General features: G+C 39.9%; 1 protein-coding gene across 1 annotated transcript in view; it reads left to right on the forward strand.

The window, feature by feature from the left end:
* The window catches only part of DNAAF4 (dynein axonemal assembly factor 4), a 59,097-nt gene extending 38,795 nt beyond the window's left edge, over nt 1-20,302 (forward strand). Inside the window, exons 7-9 of the mRNA XM_089667890.1 lie at nt 10,874-11,027; nt 13,282-13,387; nt 20,074-20,302. Coding sequence (XP_089524016.1) covers nt 10,874-11,027; nt 13,282-13,387; nt 20,074-20,180 — 367 coding nt within the window. The 3' untranslated portion in view covers nt 20,181-20,302. The remainder of the gene's footprint in view (nt 1-10,873; nt 11,028-13,281; nt 13,388-20,073) is intronic.

Consider the following 20,302-nt stretch of genomic DNA (forward strand, 5'->3'; position numbering starts at 1 on the left):
AAATAAATGTATGTATTTCCCCTAAATCAACAAATATAGACCATCTGACACAAAGCAGTCAATAAGATAGGAAAACAAGTAAATAATAAAATTGCTTAGTGTTTTTCAATAACTCTTGAGGCAACTTAGTCCTAAAATCAAACATTTTTATTTTATAACGGATTATAAACCTAAGCAACATGCAATGTAATCTTGAATATTCAGCTTGTAGTAGATGGTCTTCATCTTCACTTGGAGGAGAAAGAGGAAGCCCTAAACATCAATAGAGAGTATCAGTATTAGACTCATTATTTGGCTTTGTCTAACAACTTCTACAGACCACTAATGTTTTGGGGGTCCTAAAAACTTCCTAATAGCAGCCAGCACACTTGACTGCTAATAATGACTAATGAAATATGTACTTTACTGGTAAATTTGCCAACAACTGTCATGTAAGTTCTATCACTCACATAGATTGCACACTCTTTTTCACACTTCTGCTTTTCAGTTAAGTGAATGAAGTGAAGCTCTGCTGACCTCAATTGTCCAAATGTGCAAGCAGGGATGCAGATTTTTTTCTTTTTCTTGCACACGATTGTGTATTCATGGCAAAGCAAAACTTCACTGAATTTGTGGAAAATTGCCTTGCAATGTGAACAGCCTGTTTGCGTTTAGTAAATCAACTCCAGTATCTCATATCATTGACTCTGCTACTCCAGTCACTCCTGTATCCAGGCTCTTCTGTCCCCCCGCATCCCGTGACCATATAACTCAGTTGTTTTTCTAGTCCCATTAACATATAACATTTTCCAGCTTTTTGTTGCCTTCTGTACTATATGATGCTGATCTATTCTCCCTACTTTTGGTAAGTACAGTGGATATAAAAAGTCTACACACCCCTGTTAAAATGTCAGGTTTCTGTGATGTAAAAAAATTAGAGAAAGAGAAATATATTCAGAACTTTTTCCACCTTTTTAATGTGCCCTATAAACTGTACAGCTCAATTGAAAAACAAACTGAAATCTTTTAGGGGTGGGGGAAGTAAACCTAAAAAACTAAAATAATGCGGTTGCATAAGCGTGCACACCCTCTTATAACTCTGGATCTAGCTGTGTTCAGAATTAAGCAATCACATTCAAAATCATGTTAAATCGGAGTCAGTGCACACCTGCCATCATTTAAAGTGCCTCTGATTAACCCCAAATAAAGTTCAGCTGTTCTAGTAGGTCTTTCCTGACATTTTCTTAGTCGTATCCTACAGCAAAAGCCATGTTCCGCAGAGAGCTTCCAAAGCATCAGAGGGATCTCATTGTTAAAAGGTATCAGTCAGGAGAAGGGTACAAAAGAATTTCCAAAGCATTAGATATACCATGGAACACAGTGAAGGCAGTCATTGTCAAGTGGAGAAAATATGGCGCAAATGTGATATTACCAAGAACTGGACGTCTCTCCAAAATTGATGAAAAGATGAGAAGAAAACTGGTCTGGGAGGCTGCCGAGGCCTACAACAACATTAAAGGAGCTGCAGGAATATCTGGCAAGTACTGGCCATGTGATACATGTGACAACAATCTCCTGTATTCTTCATATGTCTGGGCTATGGGGTAGAGTGGCAAGACGGAAGCCTTTTCGTATGAAGAAAAACTTCCAAGCCTGGATATATTTTGCAAAAATACATCTTCAGTCTCCCAAAAGCATGTGGGAAAATGTGTTATAGTCTGATGAAACCAAGGTTGAACGTTTTGGCCATAATTCTGAAAGTTATGTTTGGCGCAAAAACAACACTGCACATCACCAAAAGAACACCATACCAACAGTAAAGCATGGTGGTGGCAGCATTATGCTTTGGGGCTGTTTTACTTCAGCTGGAACTGGGGCCTTAGTCAAGGTAGAGGGAATTATGAACATTTCCAAATACCAGTCCATATTGGCACAAAACCTTCAGGCTTCTGCCAGAAAGCTGAACATGAAGAGGAACTTCATCTTACAGCATGACAACGACCCAAAGCATACATCCAAATCAACAAAGGAATGGCTTCACCAGAAGATTAAAGTTTTGGAATGGCCCAGCCAGAGCCCAGACCTGAATCCGATCAAAAATCTGTGGGGTGATATGAAGCATAATCTGTCAGATTGCAAGGGCATCTCCTATTGACTGGCATGGTACCACTGGATTGGCGTAAGGCCAATGTGGTACTTGCATTTAAAAAGGGATCAAAATCTTTACCAAGTAATTATAGACCTGTTAGTTTAACTTCTATAGTTGGGAAGATACTGGAGAGTTTAATAAAAGACCACATAAATGAGGTCTTGCTGGAAAAAAATATTTTACGCAGCAGACAGCATAGATTCATGAAAGACAGAAGTTGTAAAACAAATCTGATTTCCTTCTATCATTACAAATCATTTAGTAAGACCTCATCTGGAATTTGCAGTTCAATTTTGGGCACCAATGCTCAAAAAGAACATTGGGGAACTGGAGAAAGTACAGAGAAGGGCAACCAAACTGATAAGAGGCATGGAGGAGCTCAGCTTTGAGGAAAGATTAGAGGAACTGAATTTATTCTCTCTTGAGAAGAGGAGATTAAGGGGGGATATGATCAATATGTATAAATACATCAGTGGTTCATATAGTAAGTGTAGAGTTATTCACCATAAAGTCACCATAGAGGACAAGGGGGCACTCTTTACATTTGGAGGAAAATAGATTTAATCTCCAAATACGGAAAAGTTTCTTCACAGTAAGAGCCGTGAAAATGTGGAATAGACTCCCTCAAGAGCTGGTTCTGGCAAGCTCAGTTGATTGCTTTACAAAAGTCCTGGATTCTTTCTTGGATACACACAATATACCTGGATACTAACATTTATAGGTAAAGTTGATCCAGGGAACATCCGATTGCCTCTCGGGGGATCAGGAAGGATTTTTTTTCCCCTGCAGGAGAAAATTAGATCATGCTTTGCTGGGTTTTTTTTCACCTTCCTCTGGAGCAATGATGGGTATAGGATTATAACTTTTTTTTTTTTGGTTGAACTGGATGGACATTTGTCTTTTTTCAGCCAGACTAACTATGTAACAAGTTACTTATCTTGGTTACTGTGACATATCATAGCTAAGAACCTGTAATATATGGGAGGTAAACTTATTATTTTGTCTAGGAATATATTAATCTAGACTAAATTCTTACATAGAGTGTTCCATACTCCACAACGCCTATATAGGATCTGTCCCTAGACATTGCAGGCCTAGCCTCGATGTCGGGCAAACCCTGGAACGTACTTCCATATGTTTTGGACTTGAACCAAATTGTTCCAGTTTTGGATGGAAATAATTGAACATATCAATGTCCATCTGCAAATGAACCTGTTAATGTCCCCCGAGTTGGCTGTACTTTGGTATACATGATGATCATCAAACACCTCCTCACACTAAATTGCTGATTTCTTAATTGGGGTAATACAAGAAAAAAATCATTTTTGGGTGAAACTCACCCCTACTACCACAGTCAATTCTTGGCGTATATGAATAGAAATTGTCCTAAGAAATATGATCAGATTTGGCAGTCTTGGACAACTCATTAATGCTTGGATATGGGTATCTGCTGGTACCTCATTAAAATCCCTGGTTCCCTTCTCGTCCAGTCCTTTTCTTTTCCGCACCTTTCCTTCCTTCCTTCCTAAAGTGGTATAAAAGGGTAAAGGTTTTTTACCTTAATGCATTCTCTGCTTTAAGTTAAAAAAAAACTTTAAGGTCCATCCCCAAAGCCCCCCCCCCAGCCCTTTCTTTTAGCTTCTTGAGCCCTACGTTGGTCCAGCAGTGATGCGCGCTTTCTCTCTCTCCCCCTTCACTGGACCACTGGCCATTGGCTCTTTCTGCTGTCAATAAATACAGTGACGAGAGAGCAGGGAGTGGGACTGAGCCGAACTGTGTGTCAAAAGACTCGCATAGTGTGGCTTTGGATCGAGCCCGCACTAGTATAAAGCCAAGGGACCTGCCACCTTAGCCTCTGTTTGATCAGCAGTTGCCATGGGGTTGCAAATATGATCAGCTAAGATCCCCCCATGCACAGCTATTCACTAGGAAACACTAGTGTGCTGCTGTTTCTCCTCCCCAACTCTCTGAGCTCCTTATGCACCTTAGAACAGAGGGTATGTGATCACCTATAAAAAAGGGGGGGGGATTTATAATGTTTATCTATACACAAATGTTTTGCTGTTCAATTCTATTTTTAACTATTTTACAATGTGAAGGTTCACATATACTTTAAGATATTGTTTAGTCACATCATAACAAGTCAAGTTACTGGAAGTATTGTTTAACTCAGAACCGCATTAGTGCCAGATCTGTGAGCCTGGACAGATTATATTACAACAATACCCAAAATGCAGTTTTAAGCCTCTAAATGAAAGGGTATAGATAGGATTAGCCCTGAGTAGATTGATGTTAGGTAAGTGCCACTTCAATGAGCAAGGTATACAAATCCATTAAGAAGTAAGAAAAAACATGTTGGGGGGTAGAAGGGGGTACAGAACAGTGGGGATCCTCCAGGTGGGAGAGTCTCCCTCTTACTGAGAGAAGATCCAGGAACGAAGGGTGGGGAGGAGTTAGTTAGGAATAATAGACTCCTGGTACTAATCTAGTGAGCTAAGTAGGTGGTGTGAGGGTAGAAGTCGATTGCCCTGTAAGCAGTTTGTATTCATCTGTGAGTGTAAGTTCTAAACAATAGAGCCAGGTGGTCCTAAATACGGGATTGGTGCTATTCCTGGGTTTGGATGTAAACTTACATATGTTTAAGGACTGCTTTAGGTGGTACAAAGGAATAGGACGTTGCCAATATCCTTTTGTTAAAAGATTACAGCTTACAAATAGCTGTCAAGGTCAGTGTTGAGAAAAAAAAAAGCCCAGAATTCCAATCCTGGCTCAGATATGAACCAGAACTGGATTTTAAACTCCATTTTTGTTGAGAAAAAAAAAATCCCCTTTGGGTGATCAATGTACCTTGTTGGGATTTTAACATACACTGTTCGTTCCTGTTTCTGCTATGAAGAGATAGCTGTTTATTTGAACATGTGATTTGGATACTGATTCTGATGGGAGGAACTGGTTCATTATAATCGCGTGGTACACTCTCAAAATTAGAAAAGTTGTAGCATCTGCATCGTTTTATTATACAAAGGTTTGATTGGGTTTAAATTTTGTTTCAGAGTTGTACACAGTAGTGCAATATAAAGAAAAGGGAAAGAAGGTAGCGGAGGCAAGTTCATATTAACAAATCCTCCAAACATGGAGGTAGTACACAAAGTTACTTTGCAATTTGTGAGAGGTACAGGTAAGTACACATTTCCAACATCAGTGTAACTTAGGAGACGGGCCAGTAGAAGTGAATGCTGCTAACAAAGGCACCCGCCTCAGCAGGGATAGGGAAAAAGGCTCTAAAGCCCAAGTGAGAGCGCAGTGTTAAGGAGGAGGAAAGAGGAATGGAGTATAACTGCCTGTTGTCCATAATGGCCAGCAGAGAAAAATGGGAAGTTGAAGGGGAAGGAAGTTTGTGTGGGGGAACATGACCAGGCCATCTTTTCTTATATAATTGGATGCTGTTTTAAGTTTAATAAACTGTAATTGTTACACTGACATCACCCTGCACTCTGCTGTTTGTTCTTTTCTTTTTTCTTTTAATTAACAAAATAAAATTGATGTTTTCGAACAGTTTGGAGTAAATCCAATGTTTTCTTGGTTTAGAGGAATGCTTCATCTCTTTTCATATATGAAGCCCATTATATCATAGTCTTGTAAATACTCCTGTTTATATATTGTCTTTTGGCTGATCTGTGCTGGAAGCACCCCTATGAATATAATTTAAAAAATAGTGGTAATTAAAACGGGAGATTGTTTATTTTGGTTAATTTTTATTTACGTATTTTGTTCTGTAATATGGGTTTTTTGAAGTACGGTGTTCTCTGTGTATTGCTTACATCTATAGAAGTACTGTATTAAGCATTTAGCAGAAATAGCAAGTGTAGATGTTAAATACATATATTTGATAGCAGAGGGAGAGCAATCTGTATTCTCTCATGGGGAAGCTGTACAATATCAAGAGTCCAGGATCCACATACACTGCCTGTGCTGTATAGCCAGTGGGGGGCGAAAGTGCAGGGACCAGAAAGGCTGTAACAGGTTGACAGCAAGCAGCGCTTCAGAAGGAACACACGGGGATAAAGGGAAATTTTCTGTGTGATCTGGCCCATTATACAATACTGGGGTGGGCCATCTTGGCAGTCATATAAAAAGTGAAGAACAATCCAGGTTTAGGCAATCATTATAGGTTATATATGGGTCCCAAATCTTCAGAAATTTGGTGTGTGTATCCGTAAATATCTGGTGAGCTCCTCGTGAACCATGGTTCCGATAAGACCTCAGCAAAATTAAGAAACAGCTGGCAACAGTCCCTAACTAATGTTTGTTGTGCTGCTAGACTAACAAACCCTGCCAGCTTTCTCTTGGGCTTTGGTCAAGGATGGAGTAGACATATGCAACAAGGCTTTCACGGAGTCACGTGCTAAAGAGACTTTTAACACTGATCTGGACAATTAATAAACTGCAAGTGCAAGGCTTTTGGGCAGGACCACCAGACATAGATAAAAGGGTACCTGGTTCCCTGCACCCCTGGAAGCATGAAGGGGATTCAAAGGGAACAAATTTGGCTACTTGTACTGGGGTCATGTACCATCAAGAGAGCAACTTGTAGGCGTTCTCCTGTGCGAATATATTCCAGGAACACTTACTTAGATGAGTCAAGACAAATTTGGTTCAGGGTTCAGTTTTGCTTAAGTTAGTTTCCTATTTAGAAACATGGGAAAGTGTGCGGGGTCCCATAGGGGTTTATTTACTAAATCTGGAGAGTGCAAAATCAGGCTCACTTCTGCATAGAAACCAAGTGGAACGGTCTGCATCCCTCTTAGAAGTGATTTGCCCTTAGGGAGTATCTAACCAAAATTGAAATTTTAGTTGTAAAGGATGCCTGAAATCTGATATGCAGATTTCTTGGAAAATCAATGAACCAATCACATAAGCAGGAAATTACATTTTTAGAGGCACTTTGTACATCAATACCTCCAGTTTGCCACATTAAGTATAAAGTTCTCCAGATTAAAATGGAAAGGTAATTTTTAACAAAATTTAAATTAGGGATGGACGAATACCGATACCAAGCATTTGCACGACTACTTGTACAGTTGTGTTCAAAATAATAGCAGTGTGTTGAAAAAAGTGAATAAAGCTCAAAATCCTTCTAATAGCTTTTATTTCCATACACACAAAAGCACTGGGAACACTACACATTCTATTCCAAATCAAAACATGAAGAAAATATATCAAATGTGTTTTGTTCCTCTAAATAAATTGAAGAAAAGTGAATATTAGATGGTTCAAAAAAATAGCAGTGTTTGTATTCTTCTTTACAAACTCAAACATTCACTATATAAACTGAAAAATGTTTGAAGATTTTGCTTTCCTTTGAATCACTTAATGAATATTTAGTTGTATAAGCACTGTTTCTGAGAACTGCTGTACATTTGTGTTGCATGGAGTCAACCAACTTCTGGCACCTGTGAACAGGTATTCCAGCCCAGGATGATTGGACTACATTCTACAGTTCTTCTCTATTTCTTGGTTTTGCCTCAGAAACTGCATTTTTGTTGTCACTCCACAAGTTTTCTTTTGGATTAAGATCCGGGGATTGGGCTGGCCACTCCATAACGTCAATCTTGTTGGTCTGGAACCAAGATGTTGCACGTTTTACTTGTGTGTTTGGGGTCGTTGTCTTGTTGGAACACCCATTTCAAGGGCATTTCCTCTTCAGCATAAGGCAGCATGACCTCTTCCAAGTATTCTGATGTATTCAAACTGATCCATGATCCCTGGTATGCGATAAATAGGCCCAACACCGTAGTATGAGAAACATCCCCATATCATGATGCTTGCGCAACCATGCTTCACTGTCTTCACAGTGTACTGTGGCTTGAATTCAGTGTTTGGGGGTCGTCTGACAAACTGTCTCCGGCCACTAGACCCAAAAAGAACAATCTTACTTTCATCAGTCCACAAAATGTTGCGCCATTTCTCTTTAGGCCAGTCAATGTGCTTTTTGACAAATTGTAACCTCTTCAGCACGTCTTTTTTTCAACAGTGGGACTTTGCGGGGGCTTCTTTCAGATATCTTGGCTTCACATAGGCGTCTTCTAATTGTAACAGTACTCACAGGTAACTTTAGACCTTCTTTGATCTTCCTGGAGCTGATTGTTGGCTGAGTCCTTGCCATTTTGGCTATTCTTCTATCCATTCGAATGGTAGTTTTTTGCTTTCTTCCACGTCTTTCAGGTTTTGGTTGCCATTTTAAAGCATTTGTGATCATTTTAGCTGAGCAGCCTATCATTTTCTGCACTTCTTTATATGTTTTCCCCTCTCCAATCAACTTTGTAATCAAGGTACGCTGTTTTTCTGAACAATGTCAGTAACAAACCATTTTCCTCAGAATTTCAGAGAGAAATGCACTGTAACCAGCATGTACAAGATTTGCTGCCTTCCTTCCTTAAATAAGGGCAATAATTGCCACCTGTTTTTCAAAGAATGAATGACCTCACTAATAGAACTCCACACTGCTATTATTTTGAACATGCCCCTTTCAATTAGTGATTCAGTTACACAGAATCAGCAGCATGCATGTCATGACTGTTGGGTCTGTTGGATTTCTATTACTCTACTACACCTGCTAGTAAATTATTTGCCATGTAGAAATATAATTTCTACCAAAAACAGTGATTGATCAGGTTAGTGATGTCTGACTGCTATTATTTTGACCACAACTGTACTTGTGCAAATGCTCCAATACCTAAAACCGATACCTTTTGGGGTGCAATTTGAGCGCACACAAAATGAATGGGCTCAAATCGCACTGCAAAGAATAGCATACAATTTGAACAGGAATGCAGTGTGATTCCAGTCTAAATCACATGTGGTTTTTTGTGTCGCTCCTGTGTGAACCCTGGCTTCAGCCTAGGTTTACAAAGGGACGGTAAGGGAAACCGCATGTGATTCGGACAGTAATTGCACCGCATTTCTGTTCAAAATCGCACCACAATTTTATATCGGTAAGTGGTATCAGTGAGTACTTGAGTACAAGTATTGTTACTCGCTGGTAAAAAAAAAAAATGGTATTGGTGTATCCCTAATAAAATACAATATGGCTTGTGTAGTCATTGTATGCTATAATATTTTTTATTGGGTGTATTTTTTTCCACATTTCCACCTTTAAATGAAGGTGGTGTAAATTACTTTTGCTGCATAATCCCAAAGAAAAAAGTGCCTACCACCACTTTACAGCCACCTTAAAAGAGAAGTATGGGCTTTCTGAAAAAAAAAAAAAAAAAAAAAAAGAATTATTCTCACCTAGATGGATGCAGCATCGATCCATAGTTATATAGTTGGTCTGGCTGAAAAAGACAAATGTCCATCCAGTTCAACCATTTAAAAAAAAAAAAAAAAAAAAAAAGTTATAATCCTATACCCACAGTTGAACCAGAGGAAGGCAAAAAAAACCCCAGCAAAGCATGAACTGCATATATCCCCTGCCAGCTTTGCATTACAAGAACTGAGCGATCAAACACTGCTGACTGCTCAGTCCTCCCCCTCTAGTATCAGTCACAGGCTCTCTGCGCTGCCTCTCCAGTGCTCACTGTAGCATGGGCTGTGGAGGGGGTGGGAGTGGCTGGCTCAGGCTTTCAGTGACTCTCTGAGAGGCTGAGCCAGGTGCTGATCTGGGCTTCTGGGTATGGTCGGAATCTTTGCAGACTCTGGCCTGGCTCTATGATGTCAGCTAAAAACGGGTCACAGGAGTGCAGACCTCCTGTGATCCATAGGAGAAGTATAGCCAAAAGGCTATTCTTCTCCTTTTAAAGTGGAACTTTAGTCAGAAAATGAAGTCCTGCTAGATGACTTCAGGCAGGTATATCCATGTAAAACATTTAAAATAAGTGCCTATACTGTTTAAAATCCAGTAATACACTGTCTCACCTTGCTCTGCACATGTTCAGTTTCTCTCTATTTTTTGGCTCTTTACCCAAAATGTAGAGATCAATCTGCTGACAGCCTAAGATTTAATGCTGCTCAGGGGCTCTGGGTTTCAGCAAAATGGCTGCCTCCAAGTTACAGGACACACTACTTTTGGTAGCATATTTATCCATGTGGAATGTATGTGCTTTGCTAAAGAACATTATTTTTTATCACGTTTTTCCTGGGTAAAGTTCTACTTTAAAGCTATCTATACATTAATAGAAATCAAAGTTGTTCTTTTAAAAAAGATTTGTTCAAAATTTGAATCATTAATGGGGTCAAACCACCGTTCATTTTCAACCACAGTGATGAGAAAATACAAAGGAGCAGGATGGAAATTTTTTTTCAAACAAACTAATTTCTAACTGTACGTTCTTTTCGATTGGGAAATTACATTCACTCCAAAAAAGAATGGTAAAAGCAAATGAAACTTCGAAGTACTTTTGAACAACGTTTGTCAAATCATCAAATGTAGAGCATTTTCGTACAAATGGTAAATGTATACACTTTCCCTATTATTAGAGAACATTTGTGTAGTTCTAGGAACTGTCGTAAATTAACAAGTATATCATGTGGAAGGTTAATTTGTGTTTAGTGAATCCAGATATTCAATCTTGGCTCATCATCAATAATTCTTCTAGTAACCATTTCTGTGAAGTACAAATTCAATAAACCATTTTGAAACGTTATCCTTGTCTACTGGATTATAGAATTTATAAAATGACTAATTACAGATATTTGAAATTATTTTTTCTTATTCATTTTTCTTTTTGTTTCTTTTGGCGACAGTAAACTCTTTGCTGTCGGTGACTATCTTGCAGCTGTGGACGCTTTGAACCTGGGGATACGAATAAATGACAAGATCCCAGGACTGTACCTTAATCGATCAGCCTGCCATCTTAAATTAAGGAATCTTCATAAAACCATTGATGATGCCTCCAAGGTATACCTAGGTGACACACTGTGGAATTCTCAATGTGTATTTATTGCGCACAGCAGGGAGAATGTGGAACTATTGTATGAGCACAAAACATTGAAGTCGGTAGCGTGAACTTTTCTTGACCTTCAAAAAATTGATTTTATTCTGCTATATTATGGATTGCATTTCCACCTTTGAAGAGTGTATCTGCGTGCTTGGTTATTTGATAATGATTTTATTACAAATGTTTCCCTACATATCACCTCTGGCTTTGAAGGAAATATTACCAATTTATGTTATAAAGAATATCTGATCACAGATATTTAGGATATTATATTTTTATATATGGAGGGAATGGCCAGTAGTGCTAACGTGTATGTAAGCCCAAATGGCTAACGTCTCGAATTTGGCCCCTTTTAGGTCTGTTAAATATAGTGTTGAAAAGGTTTTGTTACATTTGTTCGATAAAGGCAAGGAGTACATGTTAATACTTTCAAAAGTCCGCTAATAATATCCTGTGCTTATTGTGTATGCTGCACTCTTATGAATTACATGGCTTCCAGTTATCTGAGGACTACAGAACCCCTCCGCTATGTTATGGGAGATGTTATCGTTGTAGGGTAACCATGATATACAGAATGGTGAATGAGCATTGATACCATAGGACAGGAAGAGTGTTGCTGGTAGAATCAGCATATGAAAATAAATAGGAGAATATCTCCAAGTAGGTGACCCCCATTCCATCCTGGCTAAATGGCAGAACGTTTCAATGGCATTCCCAACACTGAAGGATCAAGCATGTTGGCTTGTTCAAAGACTGCCTAAAATTAGACAAAAGCGCTGTTTATGAGGACAGTCAGCTACACTCATACAACTTTATATACATTAACATTCAATACAGCTGCTTTGTTATTTATATTTGGCTTTATGTTTATGTCCGCTTATTTGATGCTATGCAATTATTTGGGACTCATTTAATATTCCCCTTAACTAAAGCTCGGGGTTATAAGTTGTTTTCTGCTTATTCATTTCTAAAATTAGACATGTTGCAACTACATGAAGCGAAATCAATTTAGTGCTCAGAGTAAGAGGCAAAGCCTTAGGTACACATGAAACCCAGACGACTGGTAGCAGGTTAGTGTTGGATGACCAAAGTCACTGAAGGTGGACAGCAGGAATGGATTGAAGTTCCATGTTTCTCTCTGCAAGCAGGAGCAGCATCAGGTGGATGCATCCTTTTAATGTTGTGTGACTTGCAGGTTAACTCTACACTGTCCATCCCATTTGGGTCCGGACATAGAACTCCAAAAACTGGATAGTCATTAACACAGCATAACTGAATAAAAAAACTGAGGCATGCCAGTAGTAGGAGGGGTCAAACTGAGATGGCAATTTTTTTTGCCAGTGTCTGATCCTCCTGTAGGCAGCAGTATTACCCAAAGGTTGAAGGGTGAGTCATCAACCCACCTCTCCACCTCAGTCATTCATAGGAAGCGCTGTATTCCTTCATCAAAATACAAGATTTCCTGTGAATGGCTGTGCATTGCTGTATACTGTGAACACAGCATTGTATACTATGTATAGCTGGTGCTACATACAGTTCATACAGTGCTCCCAGAGGGCACATGTATTCGTGAACATAAGTCAATAGTTGGAATAATTGCCACGTGTTTGACCCACATTAAAGTATCAATAACTGTGGGGAAAAGTTAGGAACAACTTTTCAGATTTTATAAAATACATAGGACACGCATGCGGGGGGAAACGCTGATGCTGTATGCGGAACGTGTGGATCCCTGGGTGCCGGAGATCGCCAGGGATTTACGCTAGATTCGGAATATGCTATAAACTCCTCATGCACATGAACTCTTAGACTTGGGCAAATCTGTTGCATTTGGTTACTCAAGGTTACGGATGCAGGGGTCGCAAATCCACATGAAGCTGTCACATAGACCGGGCAGCCTGATTTGCATCTAAATGAGCGTCTGCAAAAAAAAATATTTTTAAACCTGGTATTTGCATCACTCAAGAATGGTAATTTTATAACAAGAAATGTTTTTTGATTAGTGTTTGTGTTTGCTAGATTGTCACCAAAGTTTAGCTTTTAATGTTACAAACCATAAATGCGAGATGACATATGAGAGTATGAGGAAGCAAAAGTCTTCCAATTATTAGTGAGCAGTTATTTCATGAGTTGTTTTCTATGAAATGTTCTGCTTCTACCGTACTTGTCATTTGATTTTTTTAATGAACTTCTTATTGATGTGAATTATTCTAGGCTCTGGAACTGCTGACACCGCCTGTTCCAGACAATGCTGCTGCCAGACTTAAGGCTTATGTGAGGCGTGGAACTGCCTTTTGTGAGTTAGAACTCTACGTGCAAGGTACAGATTATTCATGTTGTCTCAGATGCAAAAATCAATGCAGAGTTATCTAATGGTATTGACTGCAGCTGATGTAAATCTATGATTTATCCATCAGGTCTTATTCGCATGGGTGTCTAAAACACTGAACTTAGATGCGTTCACCATATGGTTTTGTATGCATCTAAACCCAGCACTATAGTAATCACTGGGGCCATACACACAGCTGCATCTACAAACATACAAGGGTAGAGTCTCTAGAAGAATGTTCAGAGTATAAATGCTGTGCACATCTAAACACAAGTACTTTAGATGTGTTTTCTATGCAGGATCTCTTGCTAGCTCTGCCAGCCAAAACCTGTGTTCAATGCAGAAAGTACACATGTGAATGTATAAAAAGGCAAAGCAACAGGTTTATGAATGCTGTGTGGTTCCTGTACAATTTACATGTGGTTCTGTGCAGTGCGAAATTTTACCGCACCAAAAGTAGTGCATGTACAACTTTATGAAACACATTGCAACTGGAATGCATGGTACTTTTGATCGTGTGTGAGCAAACGCACTGCCTTTGGGGTGTCGTTAACTTTGCACTGACACTCGCAGCAGATCGCTTGGCATGCGGTGTGGGAAAGCTCACCAGAACACAGGTTTTCCCGCATTGCATTCTAATGTGAACAAGCCTTCAGCCTTTTCTTGAACAGTGGCTGCCGTCACTGATCAATGTATACTGACAGTGGTTGAGTGTAGCTTTCAAAATACAATGTCCCAACAGGGATGGATTTCTCCATCTATTTTGTTTTTGTGGATGGAGGAAAAAAATATCAGTGTATGGCTGGCTTAAGGCCTGCTTCACATGGCCATGTGACAACATACATCAGCAGATTCTTGTGGTTTGAACGACGGGTGCATGTGGATAGCAGCGGCCGCTCTGCTTGTACAAAGTTATTGAGAAGCTGACAGCGGCTGTAACATGTAGCTACACAATAAGTGGTTACCTGTGGTTAGGGACAGGTGTCCATGCCTGGACACATCCGAACTAAGCATTGGAATCTGACTGTAAATGTATGAGTTAGCGAGCGCACCAAGTAAAGCTGCTGATGCACAAAAAGGAACCACAAAACCTTTCTAAGAGTATGACATAAAAATGGGGTGTGCAGCGCTATACAAATAAAACACACTGTCACAAGTATGGCAAAATATGACAAAAAAGTCCTATAAACTGAATAATATACAGTCCAAGGTGATGTGATATCAGTCCAAAAAGGTATATTCCAGTGATGGAGTATGAATGACTTCAATCCAAATGGGTATATTCCAACATCCTAACATGAAGGTGTAGAAAAATTTGCCCACTCACCGGAAGTACAATTTAATGTGCACATAGAAATTCCATGAAGCCGGAAGTCCCGTGAAGGTACAGCCTGATGATGAAGGTGCCCTCTGGTGGTAAATAGGGTGACGGCTGCCAGAGATGATGGTCTGGACCTATATCCCAAATTCTCCTGCCTGGATGGACTCCTAAAATGCTGGGCTGAGATGTGGAGGCTCAGTGCCAGGTGATAGAGATGGAAATACTCATAGTGTAGTATTATGAAATGTATTTATTGGGTAAAAATCATAATGATGAAATAATACACGTACAGGGTTAGAGTACCTATACAGATATAGTGTGAAATGAGCTCTTTGAATACACTGACCAGTGGGTAAAAAATGGTGGCCACCGGACCTCCTGATCCGGTGGCGTAACGTCAAGGCGTGCAGAGGCTCCTCCTCCTTTTAGGAGGAGCCTCTGCATGCCTTGACGTTACGCCACCGGATCAGGAGGTCCGGTGGCCACCATTTTTTACCCACTGGTCAGTGTATTCAAAGAGCTCATTTCACACTATATCTGTATAGGTACTCTAACCCTGTACGTGTATTATTTTATCATTATGATTTTTACCCAATAAATACATTTCATAATACTACACTATGAGTATTTCCATCTCTATCACCTGGCACTGAGCCTCCACATCTCAGCCCAGCATTTTAGGAGTCCATCCAGGCAGGAGAATTTGGGATATAGGTCCAGACCATCATCTCTGGCAGCCGCCACCCTATTTACCACCAGAGGGCACCTTCATCATCAGGCTGTACCTTCACGGGACTTCCGGCTTCATGAAATTTCTATGTGCACATTAAATTGCACTTCCGGTGAGTGGGCAATTTTTCTACACCTTCATGTTAGGATGTTGGAATATACCCATTTGGATTGAAGTCATTCATACTCCATCACTGGAATATACCTTTTTGGACTGATATCACATCACCTTGGACTGTATATTATTCAATTTATAGGACTTTTTTGTCATATTTTGCCATACTTGTGACAGTGTGTTTTATTTGTATAGCGCTGCACACCCCATTTTTATGTCATTGGAATCTGACTGTTTGCAATCAGAAAGTACACACAGTTCTTACTTCGTACACTTTGATTTGTAGGGTCCAGTATTCAGATGTAGAGACAGATGGGTGGATTGTCTCCTCTGTCTTCCTGCATGCTGGGAGTCCATTCTGAATAAAACTAATGGCGTTTTTTTTTTTTTTTTTTTGCAATTATACAAAACAAAGCCTCTGGGCATTCCCCGGGACAGGTAGATGCAAAACAAAAATAACACAGATTTACAGTCAAACCAGAACATAACATAACAAATAACCTTAACAAGCCCCATACTTGCTACTTCAAAAACAGCTTTAGACACTCTGCAAGAGAGACATAGCTGCCATGATAGAAAACAAATGACCTTGGAACTATCGGTCCCCCTCCACCCCCCTAGATAACTAGTGCATGATATCACAGAATATGAGAAAGACCTACGCTAAACTGCAGAAGGACAGGTATGCCCAGAAGACTGCATCCTGTGTTAAATTCTGTCATTGAGTTCGATTTAGGGTAGAGGATCCAGAGGAGTCACCTGGGCTCACAGTAGTAGCCTTCGATTCTAGCCATATATCCCATACCTTGCTGAACTTATAAGGGCATACCCTATTCAACTGAATTGACATGCGACTTCCAATTGTTTAAGGTAGGAGCAGATGGAGCTCTCCATTTCAGTACAATTGATTTCCTGGCCTAGAACAGGAGCAACCCCACCAATGTATGAACCGCTCTTGTAGGGGCCAGGGCCTCGACCAGCCCTTATATGCAAATGACTGTCTGTTGAGGTATAGAGATGGTGGTCAATTGAGTAATAAACTGGAGGAGTCCTGTCCAAAATATCTGCAAATGGGGACAAGTCCATAGCTTATGTAGGTATTCAGTCTACATTGCAGTGCCAGCAAGTAGCGGACAATCTGCATAGATTTGTGGAGTCTATGAGGTGTATAGTAGAACTTATGAAGAATTTTGAACTGAATCAGCCGGTCCCGGGAAGAGACCAGCTGAGTGAAGGGATACTCCCAGACCTCCTCCCAATCCTCATCGTCCATCACCGGCAGCTTCGCAAGTCAAAATGACCTTAAATCACCCAAACGATGATGTACTGTAGGCTGGAGGTCCTTCTATATATTCGATAAGGGTTTCACAGGGAAACGTTCCTGAGAAGAGATTACATGTCGAAATGGCGTAGAGTCAAGGAAGTGGTTCCAAATTGGTCAGCATAGGCATGGCGGAGCTGGAGGAAAAAGTAGGAGTTGAGCAGTGCAAACCTACTATTAAGGTTATCAATATGCCACTCTCACAGATATGGGACAGATATCGGATCCCCTTAGCTGCCCAGAGGGAGAGGTTCAGGATAGAAAAAAATTAAAGAAAGGTGGGATTCATCCATAATGGAGTATCAGAGGAGTACCACCCGGAACGATTCCCTACTGGAGGTGTGACCTGGGTCCAGACTCGTATCATGGTTTTCATGTTAGTAGTTGGGGTGTGTGGGGCTTTAACTCACTGAAACAAAACATTCCGCATTGCTTCAAATCAGCCCACAAAAGCAGCTTCTAGGACCATCACGGAGTTAGTATCGTCTGAGATAAGCCAGTTATGAGCATGAGAGAGTAATGCTGCTAGAAAGTATGAAAAGAAGAAGGTTAAATGACCTTTAATTGAAACAGCATTAAGAGCAATCTAAAGTAGAGTTTCTTCGCATTTTTTGAATACACATTGCTGTTACAAAATCAGATGCTTTGATTCAGTGGAACAAAAGTAGTATCGATTAGGGAAATTATTTTCTCTTTATATTTGATCGGTGTTATCTTTTTTTTTTATTAAAATATGTTTTCATTTCTGAGTTGTCTGATTGAGGTGGGAAATCTTTGTGAATCTGGAAGAAAGAGTATGAAAAGGGCTTTAGAGCCAATTAAAGGATATATTGTTCACCTACTCAGCTGTATTCTTCCGGAAAGGTCACTTTTATTTATTTTTCATGTTTGGAATTCCTTGTCATAGAAAGTGCCGACATAAGAAATCGCTTAAGCTCAAGAGCATTTGACATTGAGGAGAATAAAACAAGATGGTTCAAGCCCTTCCTGAATAAAGCAATTTTCTTTGCATTTTTCAAGATGGGTTCGTACAATGGATCCATTATCACTAGACAAGGCAATAAGTACAGCTGAGAAGACACTGGAACAATGACAGTTCAGCAGTCTGAAAACTTTCATAGTTGCTTTTCATTTGCTCTTTGTACTCAATGATACATAAAAGAATCAGACGTGTGTTAATCACTGAAGGACAGTTCGAAATAATTATAAATTGATTATCCAAAGCTTTTTTTTGCTAGCTCTGACACATTAATGAATGACTGTTGAAGACACAACATACTTGGGTTTGTTGCTTAAAGCTGCCCATACACTAGTGGAAGCTCGTGGGAAAAAAAATTTCATTTTCAGAACATTTGTCTTAAGCCGGCCATACTTGGATCAAAATTCAGATGGTTCTGCAGGGACTGGCCAAATTTCAATTCATGTATTGGTAGGCTGGTTGTACAGAAATCAGTCTAATCGGTCTTGCCCATCGACTTCTGTACAACCAGCCTGTCAGGTTTTTCATGATCAGTTCCCACTGTCAGAATACAAAGTCTCAGCGGGAGGATTCCTCCATCCACCTCGAATGTGGATGGGGGAATTGTGTAATTTCTTTTTGTTTAACCTGCTGGCTGAATGAAGAAAAAAAAAAAGTAATGTATGGGCTGCTTTAGATTATGTTTAAATAACAAATCTGGATGAAATTTAAGGGTTTTCAAATGAAATTAGTTGGCTCAATTGTAGCAAAAAAGGATGTTCTGACAAGAATTTTCGTACAAAATTTGTGAAAATTTTACTAGTGTATGTTGGCTTCACTGTTTTTGGGTTCAGTGGAAGGCATAATCGAGCTTAACCCCTTCACGCCTAAGGGTAAAACAAATCTAAATGCCTAAGCACAATTTTGCAATGTTGACATGTGTTAGTAAAACCGTACATATCATCACAACTACTTTGTACATCTAGCTGGATTATACCTTGTTTTTTTCAGGACACATTGGGCTTTCAATTGGTGGTAAATGGTAATGGATATCTCCTGATTTTTTTTTTTTTATTATTATTATCAAAGGAAAACTGGCCCAAAATAGTAAAAACAAATCATTTTTTAATATAGCTGTGTATTTCTTGTTACTACTACTATAACCTACCGCCAACAACCCAAAATAAGTTTTCCAGCTCTTGACGATTGCAGCGATACATATATGTGTATGTTTGTACTCGTACGCAATAGTTAGTGTCAGTGTGTTTTGGGTAAAAAAGACAAAAACAAAATGCGCACTGACACCAATTTTTTTTAAATCCTGACAAACCTTGACCATTGATCCTGACCTTGACCCAAACACTTACCCTGGCACTGAACTAGATCAAACCTTGATCTAGGTATTTTTTCTCTTTTCTTTCTTTCCTTTCTTTCTCCCTCTATGCCAGGAGTTAGAGAGATACTATGTATCTCTCTCCTCCATTCAGAGAGAGAAAAAAAACAAAGGGTGCCGGGCTGTACACTGACTGATCACTGTGATAGCCAATCAGAGGCTATCACAGCGATCATGTGACCCGGAATCGGGAGTGCCGGAACCCGGTGTTCTCAGTGACACCGCGGTCTTTGTGCTGGGAGAGCTCCGCGCGGCGAGCTCCCAGCAGAAAGACCGGTACGCAAATGTGTGGACCCACAGAAAAAAGCCCAGTTCTGTGAGGCCGCATATTTGTGTTATGTCGGTGTCAAGGGGTTAAAGAAGAAATCATTCCCCCCTCCCCTTTTGCATCAGTAGTATCTCCTTTTAAACCCCCTCATCACATCAGAGTCCTCCTTTCACATCAGAAGCTCCCCCATCACATCAGAGGCCCCCCCCCCTTTCACATCATAAGCCCCCTATCAAAACAGAAGCCCGGCCCACAATTGCTATTGGCCAGATAAAATCTTGTAGAGGGCTGGATTTAGCCCTCTGGCCCTATCTTGGAGAGCCCTGCCCTAGACCTCAACAAGCAATTAAACCTTGCAGTGCGGACACAGCTCCACTGCAAGGGATCATTTTTTTGTTGCCCATAGATGGGTATAACCACTGATAATCTGACAGGACTGCAAATTGTTGAATGTCACAAACTCTGCCCACACAGGGAGAAAACTAGCTGCTTGAATTGAATTCACTCTTCCTATTGGTCACATCTTGTGTGGCTGTTACATTGTGAATTAATAGTCATTTTGTACCTAACAGGTCTAGAAGACTATGAAGCTGCCCTTAAGATTGACCCTGCCAACCCCACTCTGAAATCTGATGCTCAAAAGATTCGATGCGTTATCCAAGGCTCCATTTCAGACTAGGAATGCTGAAATGTTTGTATCACTTAATGTTATTTTTTTTTTCTTTGTACTATTTGCTGGTTGTATTTTGTTTGTGTTTTATGTCTCTGTTAATTTGTAATAAATCATCTTGCTGTTTTGTA

This window comes from Staurois parvus, unplaced genomic scaffold (assembly GCF_062004578.1).
Source record: "Staurois parvus isolate SC_StPar_1 unplaced genomic scaffold, SC_StPar_1.0 ptg000054l, whole genome shotgun sequence".
Taxonomy (NCBI): domain Eukaryota; kingdom Metazoa; phylum Chordata; class Amphibia; order Anura; family Ranidae; genus Staurois; species Staurois parvus.